General features: G+C 40.6%; 1 protein-coding gene across 1 annotated transcript in view; it reads right to left on the bottom strand.

Moving 5' to 3' along the window:
• Positions 1 to 19407, bottom strand: part of LURAP1L (leucine rich adaptor protein 1 like) — a 55551-nt gene extending 36144 nt beyond the window's left edge. The window contains exon 1 of the mRNA XM_049617060.1: positions 17710 to 19407. Coding sequence (XP_049473017.1) covers positions 17710 to 18015 — 306 coding nt within the window. The 5' untranslated portion in view covers positions 18016 to 19407. The remainder of the gene's footprint in view (positions 1 to 17709) is intronic.
• Positions 19408 to 27398: the final 7991 nt, after the last annotated feature.

The following is a 27398-nucleotide window of genomic DNA, read 5'->3' as shown; positions in this document are numbered from 1 at the left end:
AGAAGCAGAGATGGCGAACACGTCCAGGGTGGATAGTTACATAGTCAAAATGATATGTAGCTGAGAGTTTCCATCTGTCTCTAAGGCCCAACAAGGAGTGAAGATTTGGAAGTACTTATATTTATTCATCATCATTGTTTAATTCGAGCAACAAAGATTTTTGACCGGGGCAAAATTAATTGCATGTGTGTGGTCAAGAGATGGCAAGTAGATTCTTGTTGGACTCATTTTCAAGTGTGTGAATCAGTGTGACATTCTTAGCTTGTACTTATTTTATTTGTTCTCAAAAGAGTTAGAACACTTGAGCAGCACCAAATTCTGCTTACAGAAAGGCATTGGGTTATTTTCATGTAGAGAATAAGTTTTTCAAGTTATTTGATCCTACTGCACAAAATCAAGTCAATGTAAAAAAAAAAAAAAAAAAAAAAAAAGTAAAAGTGTTTTTCTCCTTAAAGAATTTTGGGTGAAATCCAAATAGAATCAATTTGTCTTAAGACTGAAAGCAAACAAGAACAACCTAACACTTAATGTTATGAAGTTGCTGAACATTCCCAGTAATCATGTCTGGGCTTTTGGAATTAAAGTTTAGCTGGAAATGCATTTCCTCTATTTATAGTGGCTGTTCCACGGCACTCTGGACAACCAGTTTGGAAAGTGGGAAATCTGGCCTTGTCTTTATCTACTATGAATCACTTGGTCTCTGTATCTCCACTTCCAACTCAGCAATGTGAGCATTTGATAGTGCTCCTAGGAGCCCAATTGATGGTTAAGGTTTTGAATAAAACAGTATATAGACTCTAATGATAATCGTTTCAACCCACTTGCTTGTGAATGCCAGTAAGATAAGATAGCTATGCTGTGATTATTTAAAAGGCTCCAACATAGAAAGCAGTATCCATTTATGAGCTCAGCCTTATTATTTATTTACTGACTTCTAATCACCATATTCTGAGCTTATTTTATTTATTAATTAAGTCAAAATGTTTGGGCAGTTCCATTGTGTGCGGGCACTGCCCTTTGGAGCATGTTGGTTTTCCATATGTTTCGTGCCAAGTAAAGATATGGTTCACTAAAACGATTGCTTTGTATCATGACTGGAGGGAACATTGTTGGAAGAAGCTTTTTCACTGTGTTGTTGAAACTGCTCTTTAAAGTCACAGTATGGGGGTGCCTGGGTGGCTCAGTCGGTTGAGCATCCGGCTTCAGCTCAGGTCATGATCTCGCAGTCTGTGAGTTCGAGCCCCACGTTGGGCTCTGTGCTGACAGCTCAAGCCTGGAGCCTGCTTCGGATTCTGTGTCCCCCCTCTCTCTCTGCCCCTCCCCCACTCATGCTCTGTCTCAGAAATAAGTAAACATTAAGGTCACAGTATGGATCAGTAGACTACATGACAATCATTAAGATCTTCTCAAAATTCCTGATCTTATCATATAGGAATCCATGTAAGATTTCAAATTCAACAGAGTAGAAGTAGTCAGTTGCTTCACTAAGTTTCCCATCTTCCATGAAATTAATCTCTTTAAATCCCACTTATAAATGTTAATTATAACATGGTTGGAGGAGGGCAATTAAAAAGTACGGTCATTGCGTAACCAAACAAGTCCGAAAACTGCTTAGCAGGACATACAGGATGTTCATCAGTCTAACTCTCCTCCAAAGTACAGATTAAGTCCCTGGACATCAAATACGTATGCTGATAAAAATCAATTTGATTAACTGACAACCCAAAGAAATCATACCCAAACTGATATCTAAGGAAACAGTTTCATTTTTATATTGAGCACACTGTGTGCAGAATCTAGATTTTATTTCTCCATGGCACTAGATTAACCTTCTAGCAGGATGTATGTTGGTAGACACAGTGGTAATTTATATAATTTCCTAGGCTATTAATGGATGGTGATTGGAAGGAGGGGATTCAGACAGAGTGGGGGAAATTCAACATCCGTTTCTAAGTCCTTAAATTTGTTCCCTATGAAAACAGCATGTAATCTGAATTCATCATCACGAGCCCAATGTCTACCAAAATAAACCTTGTCACACACTGGTTCATTTCCCCCCCACCCCTGACAAAAACACAAATATAGAGAGGATCATTAATCTCTTAGTTACCCTGACTTTCTTCTCACGTATTTATTCTGGCATTTCCAAACTAATTTTTTAAACTTCCAAGTAAGGAATAATTGGAACCAGGACTACATTACAAAGAAAACACAAAAATAAATTTTAAAAATGAAGTAATAAACTCAAAGCTAAGAGGCAGAATACCAAAGTTAAAATTCTATTTCGTTTCACTGGGGTTGTCTGGGCCATTTCCTGGCAAACCCTGAATATAGCCAGATTAAAGGAAAACAAGTGGGTATTTTCAAGAGTTAACTCAACATATGGATTTTACTGTTAAATATAATCTCCAAAAAGAGTTTGTCTGAGTTTTTAAAACTAAATTTCATATGGGTCATGGTAATAGTATCGCTTGATTCATTACTTCTTTGACCAAGTAACTAGAATATGAGGCAGAAGGCTAGTATAATAGTCATATGTATTGGGTAAATACTATATTCTAGCAAACATTACTACAAACACTGTATTGAACCATATATAGCAAATGCTATATTCATTGTGTTATTATTGTAGCTTCATAGCTCCAGGACTGAGGACGGTATAGCAAATGCTTTGTAAACAATGGTGTAGAGTGCAAGGTAATGACTCACAGGAGAAATATCTTATTAGACCAAAATGCCCAAATATTATTTTCCTTTTCCTGTGTCCTTTTCCTTCTTTTTCCTTACTTTAAAAAAAAAAAAAAAAAAAAAAAACAAAACAAAAAAACTGGCTCTCAAATCCTTACTTCCATACAGTTTAAGTTGTAGAAGGTAATAGTGTTTTTACTGTATTCAATATTGAAAACGTATTTACTGCATACCATGTAGAGTCCAAAATCTTCCACTTATTATTTGATATCTTCATCTGAATCAGGAGCTCTGGCTGACAGATGATTTTGTGAGGGCAGAATTTCTAGCATTAAGTCAATAAGAAAGTGAGAAATTGAGGGCATGCTCTTCTAATTGCCCCTACTACCCTTCAGGTAGACCCAATTCTATTATTTAACTGAATGCTAGCCTCAGGCAGCTTTCTGATTGATGCTGAGTGGCCACTTACAGGGCTCTGTTGAAAAAAATTCTTAGGACTTGTCTGAACTCAGCAGTAATGTAAGTCATTAACTATGACCGCAATGTACTCAGGAGGGAGGAAGGATACCACTTAGGTCTTGCTAACTGATCTTGATTTTGAGAAATGGTCACTGAAGTATTTAGAAGTAAAATAATATCATGTCTGCAACTTTTAAGGTAAGGACGTTTAAGAATATGTGTGTGTAGAGAGAGAGAGAGAGAAGGGAGGGGAAGGGAAGAAGGAAAGGGAGGAAGAGAGTACGTGAGAGGACACTGATACCATTCATCACCATCTCACAAAAAATTAAGATATGGGGGGATCTGGGTGAGGGGTATATAGTGATTTTTGTAGCTTTTATGCAAAGTCTACAATTATTTTAAATTATAAAGTTTTGGGGGTGCCTGGGTGGCTCAGTTGGTTAAGTGTCCAACTTCTGCTCAGGTCATGATCTCACAGTTCGTGGGCTTGAGCCCCGTGTCCAGCTCCGTGCTGACAGCTCAAAGCCTATAGCCTGCTTTGGATTCTGTGTCTCCTTCCCTCTCTGCCCCTCCCCCACTTGTGCTCTCTCTCTCTCTCTCTCTCTCTCTCTCTCTCTCTCTCTCTCAAAAATAAATAAACACTTAAAAATAAATAAATAAAATTCAAAGTTCAAAAATAAATGCCTGCCCCATATTTGGAATTCCTCCTGTGGGAGATATAAATAAGAAAGACCAAGATTAAAAGTAGGAAAAGCCCATTATAGCAAGAAGGTAGTCAAACTAATATTTTTGGGGAGAGGATGTTAAAAGTTCACACAGGGACAAAAAAAAAAAAAACAAAAACGGAAGGAAACCCATCCAATTGCTGCTTTAGAGGCAGTACACGAATATTTGGTAGCCATTTTTTATCTTTTGATTGTAGTTCCAAATTAAAAACAGAAAAATGGGTTGATTCCTTGAAATTCCTTTCAATTCTAGAATCTTAGAAAAGCACTCAAGAAGCCTAGTCTTCGTCATCCTGTTCATGCAGCTTACCCACGTGGACATGTATACCCATCTAGACAAGTATCGCAAACACCTCAGACACGAGTCACACTGTACTCATCAGTTTTCAAGTCTATACCGAGGGCTGTGTCAGGCATAGTCAGAGACTTCATGCCCTCGTGATTAATGCTACCCATGTACGAATTTAGGCTGCCAAATTAAATGATCATTATTTTCAACCAACGCCACAGAAACCAGACCATATGTTAATATACTACGCATGGAATACTAGACTATAATGTTACTAGAATGTTTTCCTTTTCTTTAAAGTTCTTTCTTTTCACTCCGAAACTTCAAAAGCTCACTCTAAGCAGGAAAAGAGGATGACAAAAATCTAAGGTGTGTACATTCTTTGTTTACTTATCAGAGAAGAAAAACAACTCTTTTCAGTTTTAGGTTCAGCTACTACTCCTGGGAATAATGTTTCCTGAGACTGACAATATCTAAGGATAGAGCAGGTCCTGCAACCAAGAGGAAATTTTGCTGTACCACCTCTAAGCAGGCAGAAACGTTCTTTTTCTCTCTCCCTTTCTTTCTCTCTCCTTTCTTTTCTTTCTCCCTCTCACTCTCTCCCTCTCGGTCTCTCTTTCTCTCTTCCCCTCTTCCCCCCCTTCCTCCTTCTCTCCTCCTTCTTTCTCCCTCCTTCTTTCTTTCTCCTTTTCTTTCTTTCTCCTTTTCTTTCTTTCTCTCTTTCTTTCTTTCTTTCTCCCTTTCTTTCTTTCTTTCTTTCTTTCTCCTTTTCTTTCTCCTTTTCTTTCTTTCTTTCTTTCTTTCTTTCTTTCTTTCTTTCTTTCTTTCCTTTCCTTTCCTTTCCTTTCCTTTCCTTTTCTTTTCTTTCATCACAATAACAGATTGGAGAAAAGTTATTTTATTCTTTTTTTAACCAAGGGCCTACATTCCTTGTGACTGGGTTTGGCTGGTGGGATACAGAGGACGGATTGAGGTTCTATGTTCCAATCCAAAAAGGAAATGTTGCTAATGTGTTCCAAACACAAAAATTAGAAGCAGGCCTAAAGTGTCCTTTAATTCACACATTTAACAAATGGGGGTCCCTAAATACTTGGCTGGCCATTAAGGAATACAAGGATTGGTTAGTCACAGCTCTGCTCACATAATTATAGTGAGGAGGTAAAAAGATAATGAGCAATATTATTAACAAAGCTGGAATATACAGCCTAATTTTAGGAAAATGACAAATGAAGTCACGTATACAGAATTGTGTCAAGACTTTCACTCTGTGGAAATCTTTAGCCCCAGAGACTTATAAATATACTTTATTTTTATAAACATATTTAACATTTTTTAAATATTTATTTTTGAGAGGGAGAGAGAGAGAGAGAGAGAGAGAGAGAGAGAAAGGCGGAGTGAAAGCGGGAGGAGGGACAGAGAGAGAGGGAGACACAGAATCTAAAGCAGGCTCTGGGCTCTAACGCAGAGCTTGAACTCACAAAGCGTGAGTTCATCACCTGAGCCGAAGTCGGATGCTTAACCGACTGAGCCACCCAGGTCCCCCTATTTTCATAAACATATTTTAAATAATAACGTGCTTTCGCTATGGGAAGATTTTTGTCAATGCACGATATTTAGTCTACCATTAAATCATTAAGTGTTATAGTGTGACCAAAATCACTGATCCATGTGATTAAATTAAGTTCTACTTGGTGGCTCCTTGTATATTATTTCCTGACAATTTTGTCATCAGATTTAAAAATGGAAGAAGTCTAGAGTATGGTTTCAGATTCTCGCCTGTGGTTCTTGGGAAATCCTAAAAAGGTTTCTGTCTATAATCAATTATTTCTAATCCTTTTCTGCATCCTGGGCAAGAACTAATTTCCTCTCTATGTGAACATCTATCTGAGGGCTAATATATTCTACCCACCTATTTCTGGCAAGAGGCATAACGTTCCCATTAGCTCATATGGAGAGACTGTGGAATGCTTTGCAAGTATCTCTGAGAGTAGCTGTCAATTCCATTACCTTCTTAATGTGGACTTGTCCATGATTTGAAACAGCCACTACGACTAAAATCCTGAGGAGGCAGTTGGTTGTTAATTTACGTTGCTCTACAGAGGGGATGTTCCAGAGTTTGAAGTGGCCAGTTCTCCCTTGGGCACTAATCATTTCAGGTATCATTTCTGTGCAGGGACGCCTAATGCCAAATTTAGCAACTCAGATGTGGTACATGCAAGACAAGAAGTTATTTTATATATTGCCATGTCCCTTCTTCTATGAAATGGAAGAAAAGGAAGAAAGAGAAAGGTGAATAGCAGGAAAAATTCTAGTCTCATCCTTTCCTATAAGCGTCAAAAGAGTTAAGTCATTCATCAAATGGAAGGACCAAAAAAAAAAAAAAAAAAAATCAATGCTTAATATGTGCCTACTATTTGGCAGGCAGAATCCCAGCTACTTTACATAATATTAAACTCACTAGGTGCTTAAAACCATAGCACTGGTTAAAGGAAGAGCCGTGATTCCTTGAATCAGCTCTACCTTATTCTAGAGCCCATACTCTTTGATTTTTATTTTTTTAAAAACTCTATCTACCTATAATTTTTTTCTTATCAAAATACAATATATACTTGGTGCGGAGAAACTGGATAAAACAAAAGAACTCGGGGCGCCTGGGTGGCTCAGTCGGTTAAGCGGCCGACTTCGGCTCAGGTCATGATCTCGCGGTCCGTGAGTTCGAGCCCCACGTCGGGCTCTGTGCTGACAGCTCAGAGCCTGGAGCCTGTTTCGGATTCTGTGTCTCCCTCTCTCTGACCCTCCCCCGTTCATGCTCTGTCTCTCTCTGTCTAAAAAATAAATAAACGTTAAAAAAATATATTTAAAACAAAAGAACTCAACAGAGAAACAAAAACAGACACCCATAAACCCACCATTTTATGATACCATGGTTAACACTGGATGGTATTTCATTTCAGCCTTTTACTCTATACATGAATATATCCATAACCACTTTCTCTCTTCCATAAACAATTCTGCAACACAGTTTTAATAGCTACATAAGGTTCTATCACACACACATAAATAACCTACTGTCATTTATCATTCAGATTACTCCAGTTTTTTCAGTCACACAGAATACCAAATATATAAACTAAATTTTTGAACAAATCCATTATTGTTTCCTCGGGGTAAATTTCTATATTTCTCCTAAGTATCACTGGCATCAGAACTGCTATGTCAAGGAGATTCTCTTTTCTGCTTTTTCTTTTAGTACAGCGTCAAGGTTACCTCTCACGGTTTCTTCAGTGCACCCTCCCAGCAGCAGTACAGGACGGCACCCATTTCTCTCCATCCTCAGCAATGCGCTGCACTGCTGTTCTCTTCTCATTTTGCAACAAAGGCAAGAAAGTCCTTTATTTTAGCCACATACACACAAACCTATGAGAAACTCACTGACCTTTTGTTGCACTTCGTACCTGAAAATGCTTTCATCTTAAATTATAAATCCACAGCTGGAGGCTCACACGCTGGAAAATTCCTCCCTGTGGTGAATGATCATAGAGGTTGCTTTTGATGAGCAACCGGAAGGGCCGAGTAACAAATATAAATGGACGGAAGTGTCTGGAAATGGAATGGTCGGCCTTGGGAGCCAATGAAGTTCTCATCCCTGAGGTCGTTCAAGCAAAGAATGCATGACGACTGGTTAGGGTGATAGTATGGAATTGGTCTAGATGAACTCGGATGTTTCTTCCCACCCTAGGGTTTTATGATGCTCTATTCTACTTCTAGAGATTATTGACTCTGTTTCTTTATCTCATCAACTGCAATCTTTGTATACAAATAGAGTGACTCTTTCTAACTTCTGTCCTTGACAGTAATTTATCCAAAGTGGCCACAATGTAAATTGTGCTTTGAAGCAAAGTGTGTATATGAACATGCGCACATCATATGTTATATATACACACGTCAAATATACGTCATATATGATATAAACCAGAGTATTTGCTATATCTAGAAATCTAGCTGCAACATGAGCTCCAAAGAGTCTCAATTTTAAAATTATACATACGTATATCTTTCCAAATAGGTACCTATAATTATAGCTAAAGGTAAAAACAAAAAACAAAAAACTACACGTATGCTTGCATATGTTCAGAAAAATTTTAGGACACACGGAATACTATTCATAGCAGTTATTTCTAGGGAGTGAGAATTGGGAAAAGGGATGCAGGGAACTTATATTTTCCACTTCAGGTCCTATTATACAGTTTGCATGTTTAGTATCATTTTAATAAGTTTTACATTTTATGAAATTAAGAGAAAACCTGGAAACACAGTTAATTTCATACCAATCAAAAGTCAATAGTAGCTATTTATGATTAAAATCTCAGCAAACGAACTATAGGTAGATCTCTGAACTTAACAGCCTTGAAAATTGGACTTCAATCAGCATGAGGAGAGACATTTCCTTCTCAACTTTGATCTCATGCTTTGTTTGGTTAACAATAAAACAACAATGATATAGACAACTTTTGCAAAAGAAAAAAAATCAGGGAACCTATTAGAATAATAGCCTATGCCAGCAATCAGAGTTATAACCGACATAGCTCACTGTTTGGGATGCTGGTGTTACATTTTTGTGAATTTACTCACGGTGATAGGTATGAATACGACAATTTTATTCTGCCCGTCAAATATATGGAAAGTCAAAGACTTAATTCTAGCTCACTTCAGGTGTCCTAATTTAAATACAGAGGAAAAAAGAGAACATTCCATAATTGTAATTAAAAATAGATAACGCTAATGATTTTGTAGCTCACACACATTATCTAGTGAATTTGTTAAATTAAAAACTATTCTACAAAAGCAACGCTATGCTGATAGTAGAGGGGTGGGGACATGCCTGTGAATGTGATGGAAGGGAAGTGATTATCCTATGAAAATCTGAAATCAATCATAAGACATCACAGGTCAGGTCGAGAACTCACCCCTAAAGACAGTCCAATGTGGCTATCTCCAGACTGACAGGATTAACAAGCACTGTGAATAATAAAATGTATCAGAATTATAGGCTGAGCTGTAATGGCCATGCTGGCAGACCCAATCAAAGAGGGTCCTGTCCTGAAATTGCCAAATGAAGCCCTGGGTCCAGCAGTGCCAGGTCATAATCACATTCCTATTTCACTCATGCCCTGATTCCTTGCTTGCCCAGTCTTCTAGCTTTCCACTGCATAGACCTGCAGAGAGAGGGATTATTAGTCAGTGACATATTATAGTTTTAGTTTTAAACATCACTTGCTTGCAAGAGTCAATTTGAAAGATATGAATCATTTCTTTAATTGAGAACTCAAATATTCCGATTATGTCTAATCTCTTGGAATATCACGAACATTCCAATGTCTGACAAAAATCGAAGATGTTTTTGAGCCATGAAGACTGAAGGCACATGAAACCCATGGGTTGCCCTTCTGCCTTCTCCATGTGGCATGGATCGCTTTATGACTGTTAGCCTTTAGATCCAAATTTTAGAGTTTGTATTTATATCATTATCACCAGGAAAAAACTCAATAAGAAGATTATGTTAACATGGTATGTGAGGGGCACCTGGGTGGCTCCATTGGTTAAGCAACTCTTGATTTAAGCCCTGGTCATGATCTCACGATTTGTGAGATCAAGCCCCAAGTCGGGCTCTATGCTGAGAGCATGGGGCCTGCTTGGGATTCTCTCTCTCCCTCTCTGTCTCTGCCCCTCCCCAACTCATTCTCTCTCTCTCCCTCTCTCTCTTTCTCTCTCCAAATAGGCATTTTTTAAAAAAAAGCAGTATGTGATTGAAGATGAGTACATTCCAATTGGAAGACTTTGTTATTTCTTAAATCGAAGACTAGTCTAAGTCCGATTTCTAAGAGCAGAATTTACTTTGTAAAAGAACTGTTACAAGTTGGATAATCAGTTATTATGAAAAGTGAAGTAACTACTTTTCTTTCTGATTAGTAATTAATTAGGTTGCTTATAAAAGTGAAGGAATAAGATAAAAATTAACCAGGTAAAAATTTCTTTTTTTTTTTATTTTTCATTTCTTTCTTTTGAGTGAGAGAGAGCAAGCGCAGGGGGAGGGGCAGCGAGAGATGGACAGAGAGAATCACAAGCAGGCTCCACTCTGTCAGCACGGAGCCCAATACGGGGCTCGATCTCATAACCGATCGTTAGATCCTGACTTAAGCCAAAATCAAATTCAGACACTTAACCTACTAAGTCGTCCAGGTGTCTCCTAGGTAAAAATTCCTTAAGATGTCAGGAATCTGTTTATATTACCTAACATCCCACAGTGCCTACCTCAAAAGTGGGTGAGGAGTGAGAAAGAAATACCATAATACATCAAGCCTGTTTAGAATGCTAACTGGCATATCGTAACGCTCCAATAAATGTCAGGTAATATAATAAAAGATTATTATGTAAAATAAGGAAAACAAAATCCAATCCACACACACACCAAATTTATGTAAGCATATATGTACCATTTATATGCTGGCAAAGATACAGAAAAAGACCTGAGAGGATTCACACCAAACTGTCAGCAGATGAGTGATTCCCTTGGGGTGTGGAGTAATAAGGAGGAGGTGTGGTGTCTGGGGGGAAGGTAAAAGGGCACTTTTTTTTTCTTTTTATAATATATTTCTGGAAGTCTTATAATGAGAAAACAGATGTTAACTTCTAAAAAAGAAAGCAATAACATTTTTAAAGGAATACCAAAAGATCCATTGGTGGCTATGATGAAATTTCTCTAAAAATGTTCATTGGTAATAAACGGGCATTCTCCATGGTACATAGACACAGTAGGGTTTGGGAGTGAATTGGATCCAGCCTATAACCAGGCTCACAGAGGTTCTTGTTTGAATGGAAGGCTGGGAAACCACTTATAGTGACTTAGTGAAATGATTTCACCTCCCCCTACCCCAGCCCCAGAAACAATAGTTTTCCTCTCTGTAAAAGGAACATAATAATAGCTATGTATGAAAATCTAGCTCAATGTTTATTCCCCTTTAAAAAAACGAATTGGGGTGCTTGGGTGGTTGAGTCAGTAAAGCGTCCGACTTTGGCTCAGGTCATGATCTTGCAGACTGAGTTCGAGCTCCGCGTTGGGTTCTGTGCTGACAGCTCAGAGCCTGGAGCCTGCTTCAGATTCTGTGTCTCTCTCTCTCTCTGCCTCTCTCTCTCTCTCTCTCTCTCTCTAAGAATAAATAAAAAACATTAAAAAATGAATTATTCAGGTTTTATTTTTAAGTCTTAGACTGAGGTGTTTGAAATGTATGTTTGAAAACATAACCTTGTTTCTTGTGAAATCTATCAATACAATTTACATCGGGCTCCATCTGGATCAGTGCAGTTCAGCCACCCAACGTGGGAAGTCCCAGCACAGTGCTGTGCAAACTGGTACCACCACAGAAACATAGGATCACAGAGCTCCTGTCAGAAGAACGGCAATCCGAAGGTGCTGCTCAAATGGACACAAGATGGTGTCACAATTCCCGGTTTTCTGGTTCTTTCTAGTGGGTTACCTAAGATCCAACCTCATCCTGAACAGAATCTCTCAGAGAACCAAAATGCGACCAGTTGGAAGCGTTTAAAAGTGTAGGTCATGAACACTGTTGAGTTCCACTCCTGAGCTCTGGTCTTGAACTGGTCCAGAGAATCCTTCCCTAGCAGCATTTGTGGAGTGGGAGGAGGTATTTATGAAGATATTGGTGACAGGAAGGGTACAGTTGCTGGGAACCAGGTGACTTTTGGATGTGTTCATCCAAGCCTTGGATCCAAGTCATCCAAGTCTGACACAGGGATGGTCTATGGATGTTACTCGTGAGAGGGAGCCCACAGTAAATAAACACATAGTTTAACATGTTTAAAGTTTTAAAAATCTGGAAGAGTATATCATCTCGGGTGTCACCATGGGCATCAAGATATTCCGAAGCATGAGAAGTAACAGCACAATCATGGTTTAAAGCTCAGATTCTGACCTTGACCTAGCTCATCTCTTTACTGTGTCTTGAGCATTGACAATTATCCGCAACGCTTTACCTACAACGTAGATATGAAAATTATATTTAGTTAAGATTATTATAAGGTTTCACTGGGATGATACATATAAAATGCATGGTGCTTTGCCCATTAGAAAGCTTTTGTTGTTAACGAACCAAATACTAGTCTCTGTTCTCAGACTTCCTAGGCTAACCCCAAAATTAGGTTCTTACAGCTCCTTAGCCTAGGCTACCCACACACTGCAGAGGGCTTAGTTCACAGCACATGCTTCATAAATGTTGAGTCTGAAATCAAAATCGACATTTCAGTCGGACTGAAGCTAGGGAAAGGCCTCACGTATTTCTTTTTCACTTCTATACAGAAATATAGTGTCTCCTTGGAACATGTGACGCAGGAGGTGCTGTGATAGTCAAGCAGAGGAGATGCTTAAACTTTAATCAGTCCCCAAACCACAGTGCCCATCTGCAGCTACTTGTAGAAGATCAACAGGACAGCCGTGTCATTGACATACTACCTCTTACTGCCATCGTCCTTACTGTTTTGAATGCCTATGTAATTGTTGATTTTCTTGTATTAGTTCATTGAATTCTTACAATGCCTACATAGAGATTTTTTTTTTCCCTATGTTAACAAGAAAGCGGAATCCTTGAGTGGTTATATAATTTTCTCAATGCCACGCACAAAGCCAAAAGCAGAAACAGAGCCACTGAGGGCTAGACAGGCCTTCCGTCTGGGAAGATGGGCTAAGAGTCTCCAGAGGGAGAGGGTACAGGGCCTTGGCAGCCGGCTGGGCTCTCCTGGTTTGTATCTCGACTTGCTCTAGACTTGGCCAGAGTCCCAGCTTGTCTAGGTCCAAACCCATGAAGATTCCACCAAACCAGAAGCCTACCACTTGAGTAGTGAAGAATAACCTCTAAAGAAAAATAAAAGGAACATCCTTCAAAGAAAAAAAAAAAAAAAAAAAAAAAAAACACCACAAGAATGTAACAAGTACTCAGGGACTCCAGAGACTCCAGCCATAAATCCCCATTTCAGAAGCAGTATTTAAAAAACCAGAAATCAGGCGCCCGGGTGGCTCAGCCGGTTAAGCATCTGAGTTCGACTCAGGTCACGATCTCATGTTTCGTGAGATCAAGCCCTGCATCTGCCTCTGTGCTGACAGCTCAGAGCCTGGAGCCTGCTTCAGGTTCTGTGTCTCCCTCTCTCTCTCTCTCTCTCTCTGCCCCTCCCCCGCTCAGACTCTGTCTCTCAAAAATAAGTAAACATTAAAAAAAATGTGACAAATTCTTTTAATTGTGACTTATTAACTACAAAATGGAAAGCTAAGTATATGGTTTTTGTGCTGTCATGGAAATGGACATAATCTGTCTTAAAAAAAAATCTCACAATATTTGTGGTCTCTCACAGTATCACGGCAGTATGGTTGTGCAACTTGAGTGCAATGGAAAGGAATTCTCTTTGGTCAGAAAGTGTTCTTCAAGTATGTGCCAGTAATTCAACATACATTCCTAGGTACAGGGCGGGGCTCCATCAGGTTTTGGAAATGTCACTGTTTTCAAGGTAGGTATAAATTCTCTAAATTGTGTCTATGTGTTTCTAGCAGAATGACACGAGTGCCTTTGTGTTCACTTCTGTCAATTTTCGAGCCACTGTGTAAGGAAACATGTTTCAACAAGATTTGTTTGTCAGGTTTAGGTAAGTATAATGACACTCCATGTGCATAATCGCAGAAGAAGCCACAGTTAGGAATCAGATTTCCTCATCTCCTTGATGTCTTTGTCCCTAATATTAAGCCCCTTACTTCGTATCATTATCAGCAATTTCAATTCCTTGCCCGGGGCGCAGTCAGAAATCTCCTCACTTTCCCTGATAGCCTGATCTCTGCTATGGCATCGGGCACCTGCTGACCTGGTAGTTTGCAATCTTTCTCTGGCCAAATGATACTCCCATTTTATCTTTTCCACTAACTTGTGACCTCATCCAGGAAGGAGCCTTCCACTGTACAGATTCTCAATTACATACATAAGGGGTTTTGCTTAAACTTTTGTCTAACTTTAAAAAATCGCTAAGTGATAAAATAGGAAAAATATTGTTGAAACTGTGAAGTTATGAAAGATGACTAAATTATAGAACAAGTGATCTATAGATCAACATGTATGGAACAAGAAACCTCCTAGCCTACTCTGAAGCATATCCTAAGCAACTGCGAAGTTAACTTAATGAATTTTTTTTCGAGAGAATATAAGAAAACTGTTTATTACAAAGTCAGCAAGCCATTGAACAGGGGGTGGGGGGAATTAGAAACGATCCATGAGAGAAAGTATCAAAAACCAAATATAAGTCTACCACTCTTAAAATCTTTGACATTTTGATTTATGTTCTGCTAATAATCATGTATGCATTTGTCTGAGTATACGTGTGTTTGTGCCTAGTCCTGGGTATTGCCTCGAAACTTTATTAAAGCAAGATTTGAGGAACTTGGTGGGGTACTAGAAAGGATCGGTAACTAGCTTGAGATTGTTTATTCTATTTGCTGCATTACACAGCTGTGATGCGAACAAACCCCAAAAATATAGAAATTAGAACATAGTATTTCCATAGCAGTTTTCATGATGGCATTGTATCATGTGAAGATTAGCAGTCATCTTGACATAACCCAGAACTGACTGGAACCAGAATGTGGCAACATAGGTTTTGACAGAGATTATTGACATATATTGGAAAAACACTTTTTCTTTCTCTGAAAACAAATACATAAACATTAAAAAAAGTAAATAAAACGCTCTGAACAGAAAAGTAGTGAACACATACTGGGCAGACTTTGTACAAGAGGCCTGACATCTCTTTCCAATCTCGTTAGAAATTTCCGAGGTATATCTCTGTGTTTGTTTATTGTATTGTTAAATTTCCTGATCTCTAAATTCAACATAAAAATACTTCACATACTGGGAAAATCTGTCTCAAATAAGAGAGAAGGAAATGATCCATGAAAGCATAAAAGGAGGTGAGAGAAGCTACATAAACTCATGTGTATGTAAAGAACTTTGTGTTCAGACTACCTCCCTTCAAGTCTATGCTATATTGTGTCAATGGTATACACAACCATCTAACAGGAAAAGAAGGGAGGCTTAACTCCTGGAAGTCTCTAGAAAGGTTTGTGCATGGCTCAGGTGTTTCTTAGGGAGAGAGTTCCAAGGGCAGGCCCAAAGCCTGGTAATTCCAGACAATCCAGAAGAACAATGTGTGAACTAAAAGTAATAAACATGAAATGTGGGGTCATGCTTAATACCAAGGAGGTTAACTCAGTGCACATAGTATAGGGCAGAAAAGCACATAAGAAATCACAATTAAGAAGTCATATTCCACTCCATCCCTAACTTCTCCACATGGGGATGTGGGAAGGAGACAGGCAGAACAGCAGAACACCTGCTCAGTGTTTATAACAAACCTGCCAAGTTGACACAAAAAACAAATCTGTTGCTTCCCAGATATGCTGAAGCTGGGGTTTTTACCACCCAAAAGAGTTATGTAAAATGGGGGAAAAGGGTCTCACTGGCAGGGGAATATACCTGTCCCAATCTTTTCTCTAAACTCCCAAGGCTAATGTTATTTTCTTTGTGGAGCACAAATTTGAACACAAAACATCTGTCTGGTGTAAATTCTGTGGATCCTGATGTTAAACATAGAAAATATAACAAACAGTCAAGGTAGCAATCTGCTGCTGATAGCATTGTGGTTTCTGTTTGCTTTTTAAAAATGTATTTATTAATACACCCTGATCATACACAGCAAGTTCTGGTTTGGGGAAAACACAGTCTTACTGCACTTATGGTATTTTCATTAAGAACAACAGATAAGTCTAGAAAGTGTCCTTGGTTGAGAATAACCAGATCCCCGCCCCCCCTGGAGTTCTTCAACACACTTGGCTTAATTTACTACAAATAATAAATGGCAAATGAGTGCAAGAGATTTGAGAGCCCTAAGTAGACAAGCTCTTGTATTTTCAGCACCCATTTACCCACAGTAAATGCTTAGTACTTTTTGAAGAAGTAAGATATATAACCTGTGTGTTAGACAGTGAAACATGAACAGAATAATAATTTGCAATATACATGATGCATGAATATATATGCCTATACATGGATAGGTGTGTGTTTGTGTGTGTGTGTGTGTGTGTGTGTGATTTGCTTTCAACATCTGAACACTCCAAGTAGGAAGAAAATAGAACATAAAACTACATAAAACTACAGTTATTAGGTAGACCAACTTTAAAGATCTTAAGATAGGTTTTTAGAGTGTATATCCTAGGACCTTTATGTAGAGAACACGGTGAAAATTCTGAACACAGGACATGATCTCTGAAGACTGGCTTTTTACCCTTATATATTCGCCAAGATTACTTTATGCTGTGGAATTTATTACCTCTTGAGTGTTCCAAATGCAGAAAGAGAGGAACCAGGGGAAACACCTCTGGTTACTTTTTAATGCAAGGCCCTAGGAGACAGGATCCTTTAGGTGGAAAATCCTTGCCATCCTCCTGGTTGACTGCGACCACTGTGGCAACTTCCCTCCGCTCCAAGTTGGTAGAAAATGCTGTTGCTTTGTCATTTTCTTCAAACGATTTAGGAAGGAATTATTTCCTCCAACCAGTTCACTGGATAAATAAACTGAGGTTCACAGAGGCCAAGTGTCTGGCCCCAGAGCTCAGGGCCACTAAAGTTTGCCCGTTTAAGAACATACGGAATGACAAGTATTTTCAGACCCTGTACTAGTCTCATTGTCTTACTCTTAAGGTAATGTTTGCAAGCATCACAGAAAACAATTGCAGCTTGAGGACTGGGGTGGGGGTAGGGGGAGAGGGTAGGAAGTGGTCGTTAGCAAATCCCTGGGCCTGGGGATCACCTGCTCCCTAGGATCAAAACAGTGAAACAAGCTATTCCTAAGGACATCAAGGACGAGTGGGCCATTGTTTTCAAAGCCAGCTGTGGAGAATCAGCTGAACGGTGGCCTTGGAACAGCTGCGGCTGCCGCACCACTGGGCGGGGGCGGTAGCGGGTGCAAGAGTGAGCCAGGAAGGAGCGCCGGTGGAGACCCTGCCTCGCCACCTCTCGGCAAACCAGGAAGTCCTTTTTGCTGTGGGTGCAAAGGATGGAGCCACCTTTCGAACCGACAGTCTGAACGGCACGCAGCAGCCCCCAGACTGGCTTAGTAACTGCAAACCCTCGGCGGGCAGGGTGCGCGGGAGGCCGCGGACCGGCAGCTACACGGTCAGGGTCTGCAGCACGGAGTCGGCGCTATCACAGAGTACACAGAGCAAAGCAGGCTCTGCCGTCTTAGCAAACCCTGGCCGAGCAAAGTCCGGGGTAAACAAGTCTCCAGACGCGCGCCCCCCGCGCGCTCCTCTGCCCCCCGGATTGCCCACGCGCCCTGCCCTCAGCTCTGCAGCGTCCGCGGCCCTCTCCCCGCGCCCCCCTCCTCCGATCGCCCCACCTTCCGGCGGGGCCCTCATTCCCACAGCTGGCGCGCCGCACTCACCATCTCTCGCCTGAGGAAGTGCAGCTTGGTTTCCAGCCTCTCCAGGGCGCTGCAGTGGCTACGACGTGGGGAGCCAGAGGTTGGAGAGGACGAGGAGGACGACGACAGGGAGGGGGGGAGGCTGCAGCTGCTGCTGCTGCTGCTGCTACTGCAGCCGCCGCCGCCGCCGCTCCCCCCGCAGGGGTCCCTGTCCCTTTCCAGGGGAACCGGCTCCTCCCCACGGAGCGAGCGCACTAGGCTCTCGGGTACTTTGCGCCCTAGCTTCAGCTCGATGTCTCTGAGGTCTGGCAGCGGGCCGTCTTCCATGACTTTTCAAGAACGAGGATAATGGTAATGAAACGCAGCGGAGGAGAGGCGGCCGCGGCTTCCGAGGCTGCGGCGAAATGAACCGACCCCTCCCGGCGCCCGGGTCTCTATCCTCGGCGGCGGATGGAGTGCACCGTCCGCTCCATAACCGCTTGCGCTGTTACCAACCCTGAAATCCGCACAGGACGAGGCGGGTCGCAGCCGCAGTTTCCCGGGCGCTGTGGCTCCCCCGACACTTACTAAGATTTTAGAGATCGCTTCATCCTCTTCCCTTTTGGCCACCCCACTGCAAAGTTGAGTCAATTGATATTGCAGAGAGGAGAAAATCCGAGTATTATAAGCCCAAAGAAGTGAGAGGGAAAACGAAGTCTGGTTGTTGGCGTTACGGGGGGAAAATTCACATTATAAAACTGTCCGTTCACATCTCTGCCTCATTCACTGATTGCCCATCTGGTACCACGCGACACAAAGTAAGATGTGGCCATACTCCGGGGTCGTTTCATTTTCCAGCCATATGTCTCCAAGCTTTCGGGATATCCTGGATTGGCAGAAATAATCCCTGGTCAGTGAAAGAGGAGGTCGGTCGTGTGCATGGCCGCGTGAAAGAGGTGGTTAGCTTAGCGGGAGTTTAACGGCTTTCTCCTTGCAGCAGAAATTCCCTTCTTCTCATTTAGGCAGTTTGGTCCTAGTCACTGTGTTCTTCTGAGCCTTGGAAACTTTAAACTCCGCTGGCAGGTGGACCAAACCACGGCCAACCCTTGTACCGTATATCCCAGGCAAGAAGAGCAATAGAAATGTTCCCAGCCCTGCTGTTAGTAGGAGTTTCAGCGAACTGCTTTAGGTCGAAGTACCTCATAGGGGTGTTAGGTCGCCTGGTAGCCAGAACCTTTAAAACAGTTAACAGAAGTCGGAGGGAGAAGAATGAGTTGAAATGGACCGTCCTTCCCCGCCCCCGATCTTCCCACACAGCAAAAGTCTACCTTTAGAAAGAAGCCTTTTCTACTTGTACGCTAGTAAAAAGTGAAACTGTTTCACCATAAGTTCAGTGAGAATGCCCGGCCAAAGTGAATTACCTTACCAAATGTTACAGTATTTCACTGCCGGAAGTGAAGACTTACGTAGCCAGAATAATTTAGATGAGTGCGGAGGTAGGGGTGGATTTTAAAAGGCTGAAGTTGCTGAGACACTTTTAATCGGGGAGAAAAAAAGTACTGAACAGAGCTAGTGAAACGTTGTGTTTGATAATTTAGCTATATTTTTCAACTACTCAGAAGATACCCAAAGCGTATAATCTATTTATAAGATACTACCCAGTAAATTGCCATGGGCTACGTGGATTATAGGTTGGACTCAATATCGAGTTTGTGTGAATGATCTTCAATTAGAGGATACTCTTTCCAATTCAGTAGGCTGATTTGGGGGTTCCTTTGGGATATTTGAAAATATGGGCTCCTCTATTTGGGGGGGACAAATAATTACTTGTGTTCTTGGTCCTTTGTGGGCTCCATTCCCAAACATCGCTGGGGTTTTATACTTGGCACGTAGGCAGATCCCATCTCAGAGTTTGTTCTCTTGTAGAGCCTCATCTAGGAGTGATAAGGATAGACAACACAGGCCTTCAGAATGAAATATTTCATGCCAGGGAGAAAATTGCTAAAGTTCTCTTATCAGCATGCCAGAAATTGGTGTGTTAGTTCTCACTCTTAAAAATGAATGAAGAAAACAGTTGTAAATTTAGTGGCCCATTTTAAAGTTGGAACAACCATTCACGAAATCAAAGGAGAACAATGCTAAATCTCAACTCACTGATAAAGCAACGTGCTTTGCCCTGAATTTGGAAAACCACAAACTCACCAGATAAGAACCGCACTGGGATGGACATATAATCCAGGAAGGTTTGCACTTCCCTCAAGAGCAGTTTGTGCATTGTTGTTGCTGTTGTTGTTGTTTTCAAACCCTCACAAAGTTCAGCACAGGGTGGGCCCAGAGGAATAGCTTTACAAACGCAATAGTTTAGCTTGTACTTGGTCAATTAAAAAGTGTATTGTCAAATTATCAGTGTAACTGTACAAAAACCAAACACCTCCTTTGCTGTGAGTCACGGACAGTAAAGCTGGTATTTGATACTGAGGTGGATAACTCAGAAATAGAAAACTTGTAAGTATGTATGTACGTATGTATGTATGTTTTCATTTTGAATGTCTGCAGAGAAACCTTCTCTGAAAGTAAAAATAAGCCCTGTATGTGTCCAGCTTCAGCTTGTATGACTTCTTTAGATAGAAGATAACGTAGCATGCCCTTAAGGATCTGGGTAGTCAGCTTCTTGTTCTCAGTAGCTGTACCACCGGAGGGTGGGAGAAGAAATGAAAACACTCATTTGGAACGTTACTGCCAGATACTGGAGGAAACTAGAATTGAAAGTTTGGTAAGGTCTGATAAAATATGAAAGACGGTAGGTCCAGTTTACAGCCAGATGAAAACCCTCCAAGGCAAAGAAGGACCAGAGTCTGATAACTCACAAAGGCATGCTATACTTTTCTTGTAATTTCTGAAACATAAATGTTTCCTATAGTTTACGAAACATGAAATGTCTCTCTATAGTCATCCTCCTTTTTTGGTTCTTGTTTACAAAATAAATCTGGCCTCGTTAAGAAAAAAACCTGTATGTAAAGTAATACTTTGTGCTAGTGGAATATACAACAAAGGTAAAAATTTTAAGAAAAGCTTAGTTATGTTGAGCCTTTCCAGCTTTCTCAGTTTAATGGTTTATAACATTTTAGTTTAAAATAGAGACATTCTGGGGGCGCCTGGGTGGCTCAGTCTGTTAAGCTTCAGACCCTTGATTTCCACTCCAGTCATGAATTCACCCTTTGTGAGTTTGAGCCCTGTGCCCCCAGGCTCTGCACTGACAGCGTGGAACCTGCTTGGGATTCTCTGTCTCCCTCTCTCTCTGCCCCCCCATCCCCCAAGCGAGTACGTGCACTCCCTCCCCCATACAAATACTTTAAAAAGTAAAAAAATAAAATAAAATAGACACATTCTGAATGCCAAAATGCTAATTTTCAAAACATATTAGAATCCCAGGACCCTTACTAGGCTTCTTACAGGTTGTGTTAACTTTTATGTGGTCTGGTATGAGGACATTCCTTACCCAAAAAGTTCAAAAAAAAAAAAGGGTCTTTAAAAACAAAACAAAACAAAACATACAAACAAAACCTTTGGGTCTTGAGAATATTTTTTGTTTGCAAGATTCTCCTATCATTAAAAAAAAAAAAAAAAAAAGCATGAGACATTGAACCACTTGCTAACCTTGTATGTTAGCCCCGTGGATTCATTGCACATCTTGATCTGGGGAATCAGCTGTTGAGAACTGGCAGTGGTGGGTCTAAGATGGGAATCTGGACTGGGAGTGAGGTCATCACGAATAAGAGGAAGAACAGAGAGAAATGGGGGGGGCGGGGAACCTCTCTGGATAACCTTTTCCTATTTCCCCAGCTGTCACTCATAACAGCATACCCTCCCTGCTCTTTCCTGTCCATCTCCAACCAGCACGTGGTTCCCTGAGCCTGATCTACTGAAAAGTAAAATTATAAAAATAGTTCTCATCCTATTTGTGATCTAACTTTTTAGATTTTCATGCTTCTTTTTCTGACTGCCGTAAATGTGACCTGGATTGGCCTTTTTCTTTTTCTCTTTTTCTATTTAGAATGCCTAGGAAATCTGAGAATGAGGATTAAACTATGGAGGAGAAGAAGAGACTTTCCTTCCTAGTTGGATTGTGCTCATTGAAAAGGAAAGGGAGCCTCTTGTTTGTCAGTGCAAACAGAACAAAACAAAGCCAACCAAAACAAAAAGAAACTTAGTGGCTAATTAAATAGGAACGCTGTTGGACCCAGACGACAGGTTCTCAAAGAATGCCTCAGTCACAGAAGCAGACTGATGTGGTGCACACTGAGAAGGCTTCCTGGTAGGGGACGCACTACTTTCAGCCCAAGTAGACTCAGCCAGCCCTTGCGTGGTGTGAGTAATGCCACTCCTTAATCTGCTGCTGGCATTGTGGTTAAAAGAAAAAAAAAAAAGGCCTCTCACCTTCTCTCTGGCACTGATTGAAAGTTTGCAGCTTTCCCAACTCTTGCTGGCAGAGAGTTCAAGCGCTGGGGCACAGTCTCTAACCTGAGACTCCACTTCCCACAGTGCAGGATAATAGCTCCAGCTAACAGCCTCAAATTACGCTTAAGAATTTTAGGAAGTAGCTATTTCATGGGTAACAGATTCTTTGAATTTCTGCTTTAAATGTGGAGAGCTGCTGTTCCTATAAATGTTTTTGTTCGGCCGATGAACTGCTTAACAAGGAAGATGTCATCGCAAAACTAAAGAATGTTGAGCCTATCCACACACAGTGGAATTAGATATCTGTTAAAGCTGTGAAGACTTTACCCTGCCTGCTTATGGCCATTTAATTCACCTATAATTTTGTAGCTGGGTTGGGTCTGTTTTACTAAGTAGAATCATCTAGTTTATTACCACCCTGAGCAGTTTACACATCTTATGCTGTGTATATTGCCCTATCTATCTATCTATCTGCCTATCTAAAATGTCTCTCCCTCAGGAGCACAGATCCTTTAAATAGTACTCTGATTGGAATCTAATTAATATTTATAATCACAGCTAAACACTTCCCTGGAGATTTAGGAGACAATACTAAAAGTAGGTCACCAGCATCTAAGTCTGCCTTATCCCCTCTCGACAATCCCTGTCAAATCTCTCTGCCTTCATTATTTGTAATGGAGCCCTTTATTTGCTTTTACTTTCTTTCCATGCTTTTCTGAATTCCTACTGAAAGGTGCCAAGCAGGGCCCAGAAGAGTGATCTCTTAGGTGAAGCTAGCCTTGGTCAGTTCCTCCGTAGCCATCCAGGTTGGCTTCTAGAGTGGACTTGTGGGTTGTTTCAAAGGCGTGCTGGTAAATGTTTATACCTAGCTCTCTGCAAATGGAAAAATAACCGATTTGTAGCTTTCGATAGTTCTCCTGGTGTAAGTACTCCCACCATGGCTGATTTCAAGCTTCCAGTGTGAGTTGAGAAAAGATGGGTCCCATCTTTTCTGTGCATTATAATGCACAGCATTATAATAGGATTTCTACCATACAGATGCATGAGACATAAATAGCCCCAAGAGCATAGATGGTAGTAAAATGCAGTCAAATTATTAGGAAGAGATGCATTTTGATTACTTATCCCCTTTGTTTTAGCATAAGTTACCTAACTTAAAGCTTACACAGTGTAATTTTTGAAATAATGGCTAAGTCTAGCAATCCACTTGCAAAATTCCCTCAAATTTAACAATCTGCTCCTGAAAGGTGCTCCCAGCACACCTCTGGTTCATAAAATATTGGAGGATGATCATTAATTACAGTTAAGAAAGGAAATAGAAATTCAAAGTCAGAAAAAAGCAGTGCAGTTTGTGGGTTGAAGGTTGGGCAAAGTGATAACTGGGGAAACGTGTACCAAAGTCAAAAGCAGGATGATTCGGAAATTCATAAAACTGTGTGTGGCCGTCTCCTAGGGGGCTGCCGTAACCAAATACCATAAACTGAGCGGCTTAACACAACAGAAATGTACTGTCTTGCAGTTCTGGAGACGAGAAGTCCAAAATCAAGATGTGGACAAGGAAGGCCTTGTTCTCTCTAAAGCCTTAGGGAACGGTCCTGCCTCACCTCTTCCGGCTTTTGTTGTCCAAGTATTGGCATGTGGCAACATAGTTCCAGACTCTTCCTCCAACATCACATGGCTGTCTTCTCTCTGTGTCTGAGTCCAAATTTTTCTCTTCTTCTAAGGACACTAGAAGAAGGGCCCACCCTGCTCCAGTATATTTTAACTTAGCAAATTAAAACTACAAGAACCTTGGGGCATCTGGGTGACTCAGTTGGTTGAGTGTCTGTCTGGCTCTTGATTTTGGGTCAGGTCATGATCTCAGGGTCATGGGATCAAGCCCCGTGTTGGACTCCATGCTGAGCCTAGAGCCTGCTTAGGATTCTCCCTCTCTCTCTCTCTCTCTCTCTCTCTCTCTCTCTCTCTGCGTGTATCCCTCATTTGTGTCCTCTCTCTCTAAAAAAATAAAAAATAAATAAAAAATAAATAAATAAATAGAAATAAAACTACAAGAACCTTATTCCCACATAAAGTCACATTCTGAGGTAGCATTGAGTTAGGATTTCAGCATATCTTTTTTTGCAGGGGGTCATATTTCAACCCATAACACTGTGGAATGGCATTTGATCTTGGGGGTTCATCTCAGACATGAGACCATGAATAATAAGAAAGAACTGGAATCCACAGCGAAACCCATAGGGAAGAAACAGACAACAGACTTTGCCTCCATCAGGCAACAAATATTGAAAATGATAGTCTAGGCGCGCCTGGGTGATTCAGTCAGTTAAGCATCCAACTTCAGCTCAGGTCATGACCTTACGGTTCATGGGTTCGAGCCTTGCGTAGGGCCCTGGGCAGACAGCTCAAAGTCTGGAGCCTGTTTCAGATTCCGTGTCCCCCCTCTCTCTCTTTGTCCTTCCCCTGCTTGTGCTGTCTCTCAAAAATAAATAATTATATCTTTTAAATGATAGTCTAGTTTACTCCTTTATTAATCATCACCTGTGAGTTAGATAATAATAGCTATTAGATATTTTTAATATGCTTTTATAGGCTAGAAAACTTTGATTAGAAACACCCTTATCCTGCAATACAGTGTCATAGTCAAAGGCATAATTCCTATAATCAACATTTGACATCTTTTACCAAATATCTTGATGATATCTAACATTGAATTTGAGGTGGGCTCTTACAATATATAGTATAAATTCAAGACAAACATGAAAGGCCAAAAAAAAAAAAAAAGAATGCTGTTTCTAGGTCTTAGTTTAGAGGTAATCTTATGAATTTGCTTTGAAAATGACTCCACAGATATCATTTGAAAAATTGGTTTTTACACAGCATGGAAACCAAGCACATTGAATAAGAAGCCCAGTGAGGGTAGAGTAAAGCAATGTTGAACACTCACAGAGAAGATGATATCTAAGAAGTTTAGAGAGAACTGTGAGTTTCTGCAAGGGTTTTAACCCACAGATGTGGCACATGGTGTAAAATACCCACTCGAATACCCTGACTTCATGATCAATGCCCATTTCTGGCAATGCCTTCTGAATACATTATTCCTCGCCCATATCTAGGTATCTAGCTTCTCCTTAGTCTTGGTGTTACAAGTATAAATGAAAGGTAGAACTGCCTTCCAGTAGTCTTGGGAGAAAGAGAATGAGGAATACAAGTTTTTACATATATTTTTTTTAATTTTAAAAAGATCGCCAAGATTCTATGTAAAGAGACACATGAATTAACATTATTTGGGTGTTAAAACTCAAGAACTCCCCATATTAGAATTGCGGATCTTAGTCTTACAACTTAAGAGCATTACTAGACAGTTGAAAGTTAGCCTTCTTAAGCTATTAACTAGCATTGCTACATTGGAGAGAGAATGAGAGAGAGAGATACTGAGAATGTGGTTTTCCTTCAGAAGGAGGTATGATTCAATGACAATACTTCTGTGACCATAATGAGACACATTGGGTATGTGCGCCTTATATAAAAGATAAATACTATAATGATGTTCTCCAAATATTAAGGGGGATAGTTACTGGTTATTATATGCATTTGATGCATCAGCAAGAACCCTTTTGAAATAGAAAGCACTTTTAAATGAGAGCAACACAACTCACGGTGATAAAAAAAGTAGGGGAAACTCAAAAATCACTGACTACCAGCGGAGCTGTCTTAAACATTGTATGATGAACTCCTTATAACAGCCCAGAAAAACAAATGTTACCAATCCTGGTAACATTAAGATTAATTTGAAGCTCCAAGAGGTGAAGCCCCTTGCCTGATGGTCTGCTGGCCTCAAGAAGGGAAGCTGGGATTTCCCCAAGTTATAATTTACCCCAAAAGCCTTGTTGTTTCCATACCTACTGATGGACTGTTTAGGGTTTTCACTGTTAAACATATAGTTTTGAAAAGGCCAACACTGAGTTACTGTTTCTGATGTTTTTGGGCAATTCAAGTGCAAGTGAGGCAGTGATAAAAATAAAATACAGTTGCAAAAAAAGAAGATAAATGCATTCATGGAAGATTCATTTACGATAAATCATTAAGGGGCATTAGAATGTTGTAGAAGGCTGTTCCCATTCTCTGCTCTTGATTTCATATGAATTATCACTCCCTTCCAGCATGGGGCCAGTATTTCAGATTGAAGCTGGCACTTGGTGGGGCCTAGATCTGAAAAGAAGTAGAAGTTAATTCTCTGGTCACAAGGTGATGGTCCTAAAAAAACAGAGTGGAAATGTGGGAACAAAGCAATCAGGCAAGGGTGCTGCATGAAAGCTTGTGCAATGATCAGGGCTGGGCAGAAAGGTTTATGACCTTCCTGCCAGTGAGACTGGTCTTTGCCAGTCTGATGAGGCAAATGCCAAGGGCATGATAAATTCACAGGGGGGAAAAAAAAGCCCAACTCACGCTGCCATTCCAGAAGATAAAAGGCAGCCAAGAGTACAATTGTTCAACCTCTTCTCTCTTTTGTGGCTTTCCTATACCCCACCACGCGTGAGAGCTGATTTTGTGGGACCTGACCCACAGTTCCACACTGACCTTTGGTTGTGGTAGTTCAAACGCTTCCAAGTGGGACTTAAGAACATTGCTAATTCTATTTAAATTTCATCATGTTCTATCAGAAGCACTTCCTGTTTGTTTTGAGCTTTTGAGTCCATGCTGGTTCATAGGGGGTCAGTTGCAAAGACGTGATCATAAATGTCTGAGGTGCTGTCGAATACCCAAAGGGAGGGTCCCCCTGCCACAACAGCAACCAGTTTCGTGTGACAGCTGTATAGAAATCTGGAACCGAAACCCCTCTTATTCTCATTCTCATTCTCATTCTCATTCTCATTCTCTCAGTCTGTTTTGGTTTCGTGCTAGAGATGATTTGGGGGAATAGTGGGGTCCTGAAAAGATGAACTTTGATGATTTGTAGGCAGGTTGTTACAACTTCTTGGCGAGAAAAACAGAGAGCCAAGTGTTGGTTTGTTTGCTAACTTACCTCAAATTTCAAAATACTTAAAGACAATTCAAAACACCCGATGTGACTGTATTGGGGGTGGGTTCAATATACTGTGGTATACTTGTGAATTGGTAACATTGTATTTCTCTTTCTTTCTTTCTTCTTTCTTTCTTTCTTTCTTTCTTTCTTTTTCTTTCTTTATTTGAAAAATGTTTATTTTGAGGGAGGGAGCGCACGGGCAGGCGTGAGGGGCAGAGGAAAAGAGAGAGAGAGAGAGAGAGAGAGAGAG

Source organism: Panthera uncia, chromosome D4 (assembly GCF_023721935.1).
Source record: "Panthera uncia isolate 11264 chromosome D4, Puncia_PCG_1.0, whole genome shotgun sequence".
NCBI classification, from domain to species: Eukaryota; Metazoa; Chordata; class Mammalia; order Carnivora; family Felidae; genus Panthera; species Panthera uncia.
Note: the sequence above shows the minus strand (reverse complement) of the source record. Positions and strands in the feature narration are given on the sequence as shown.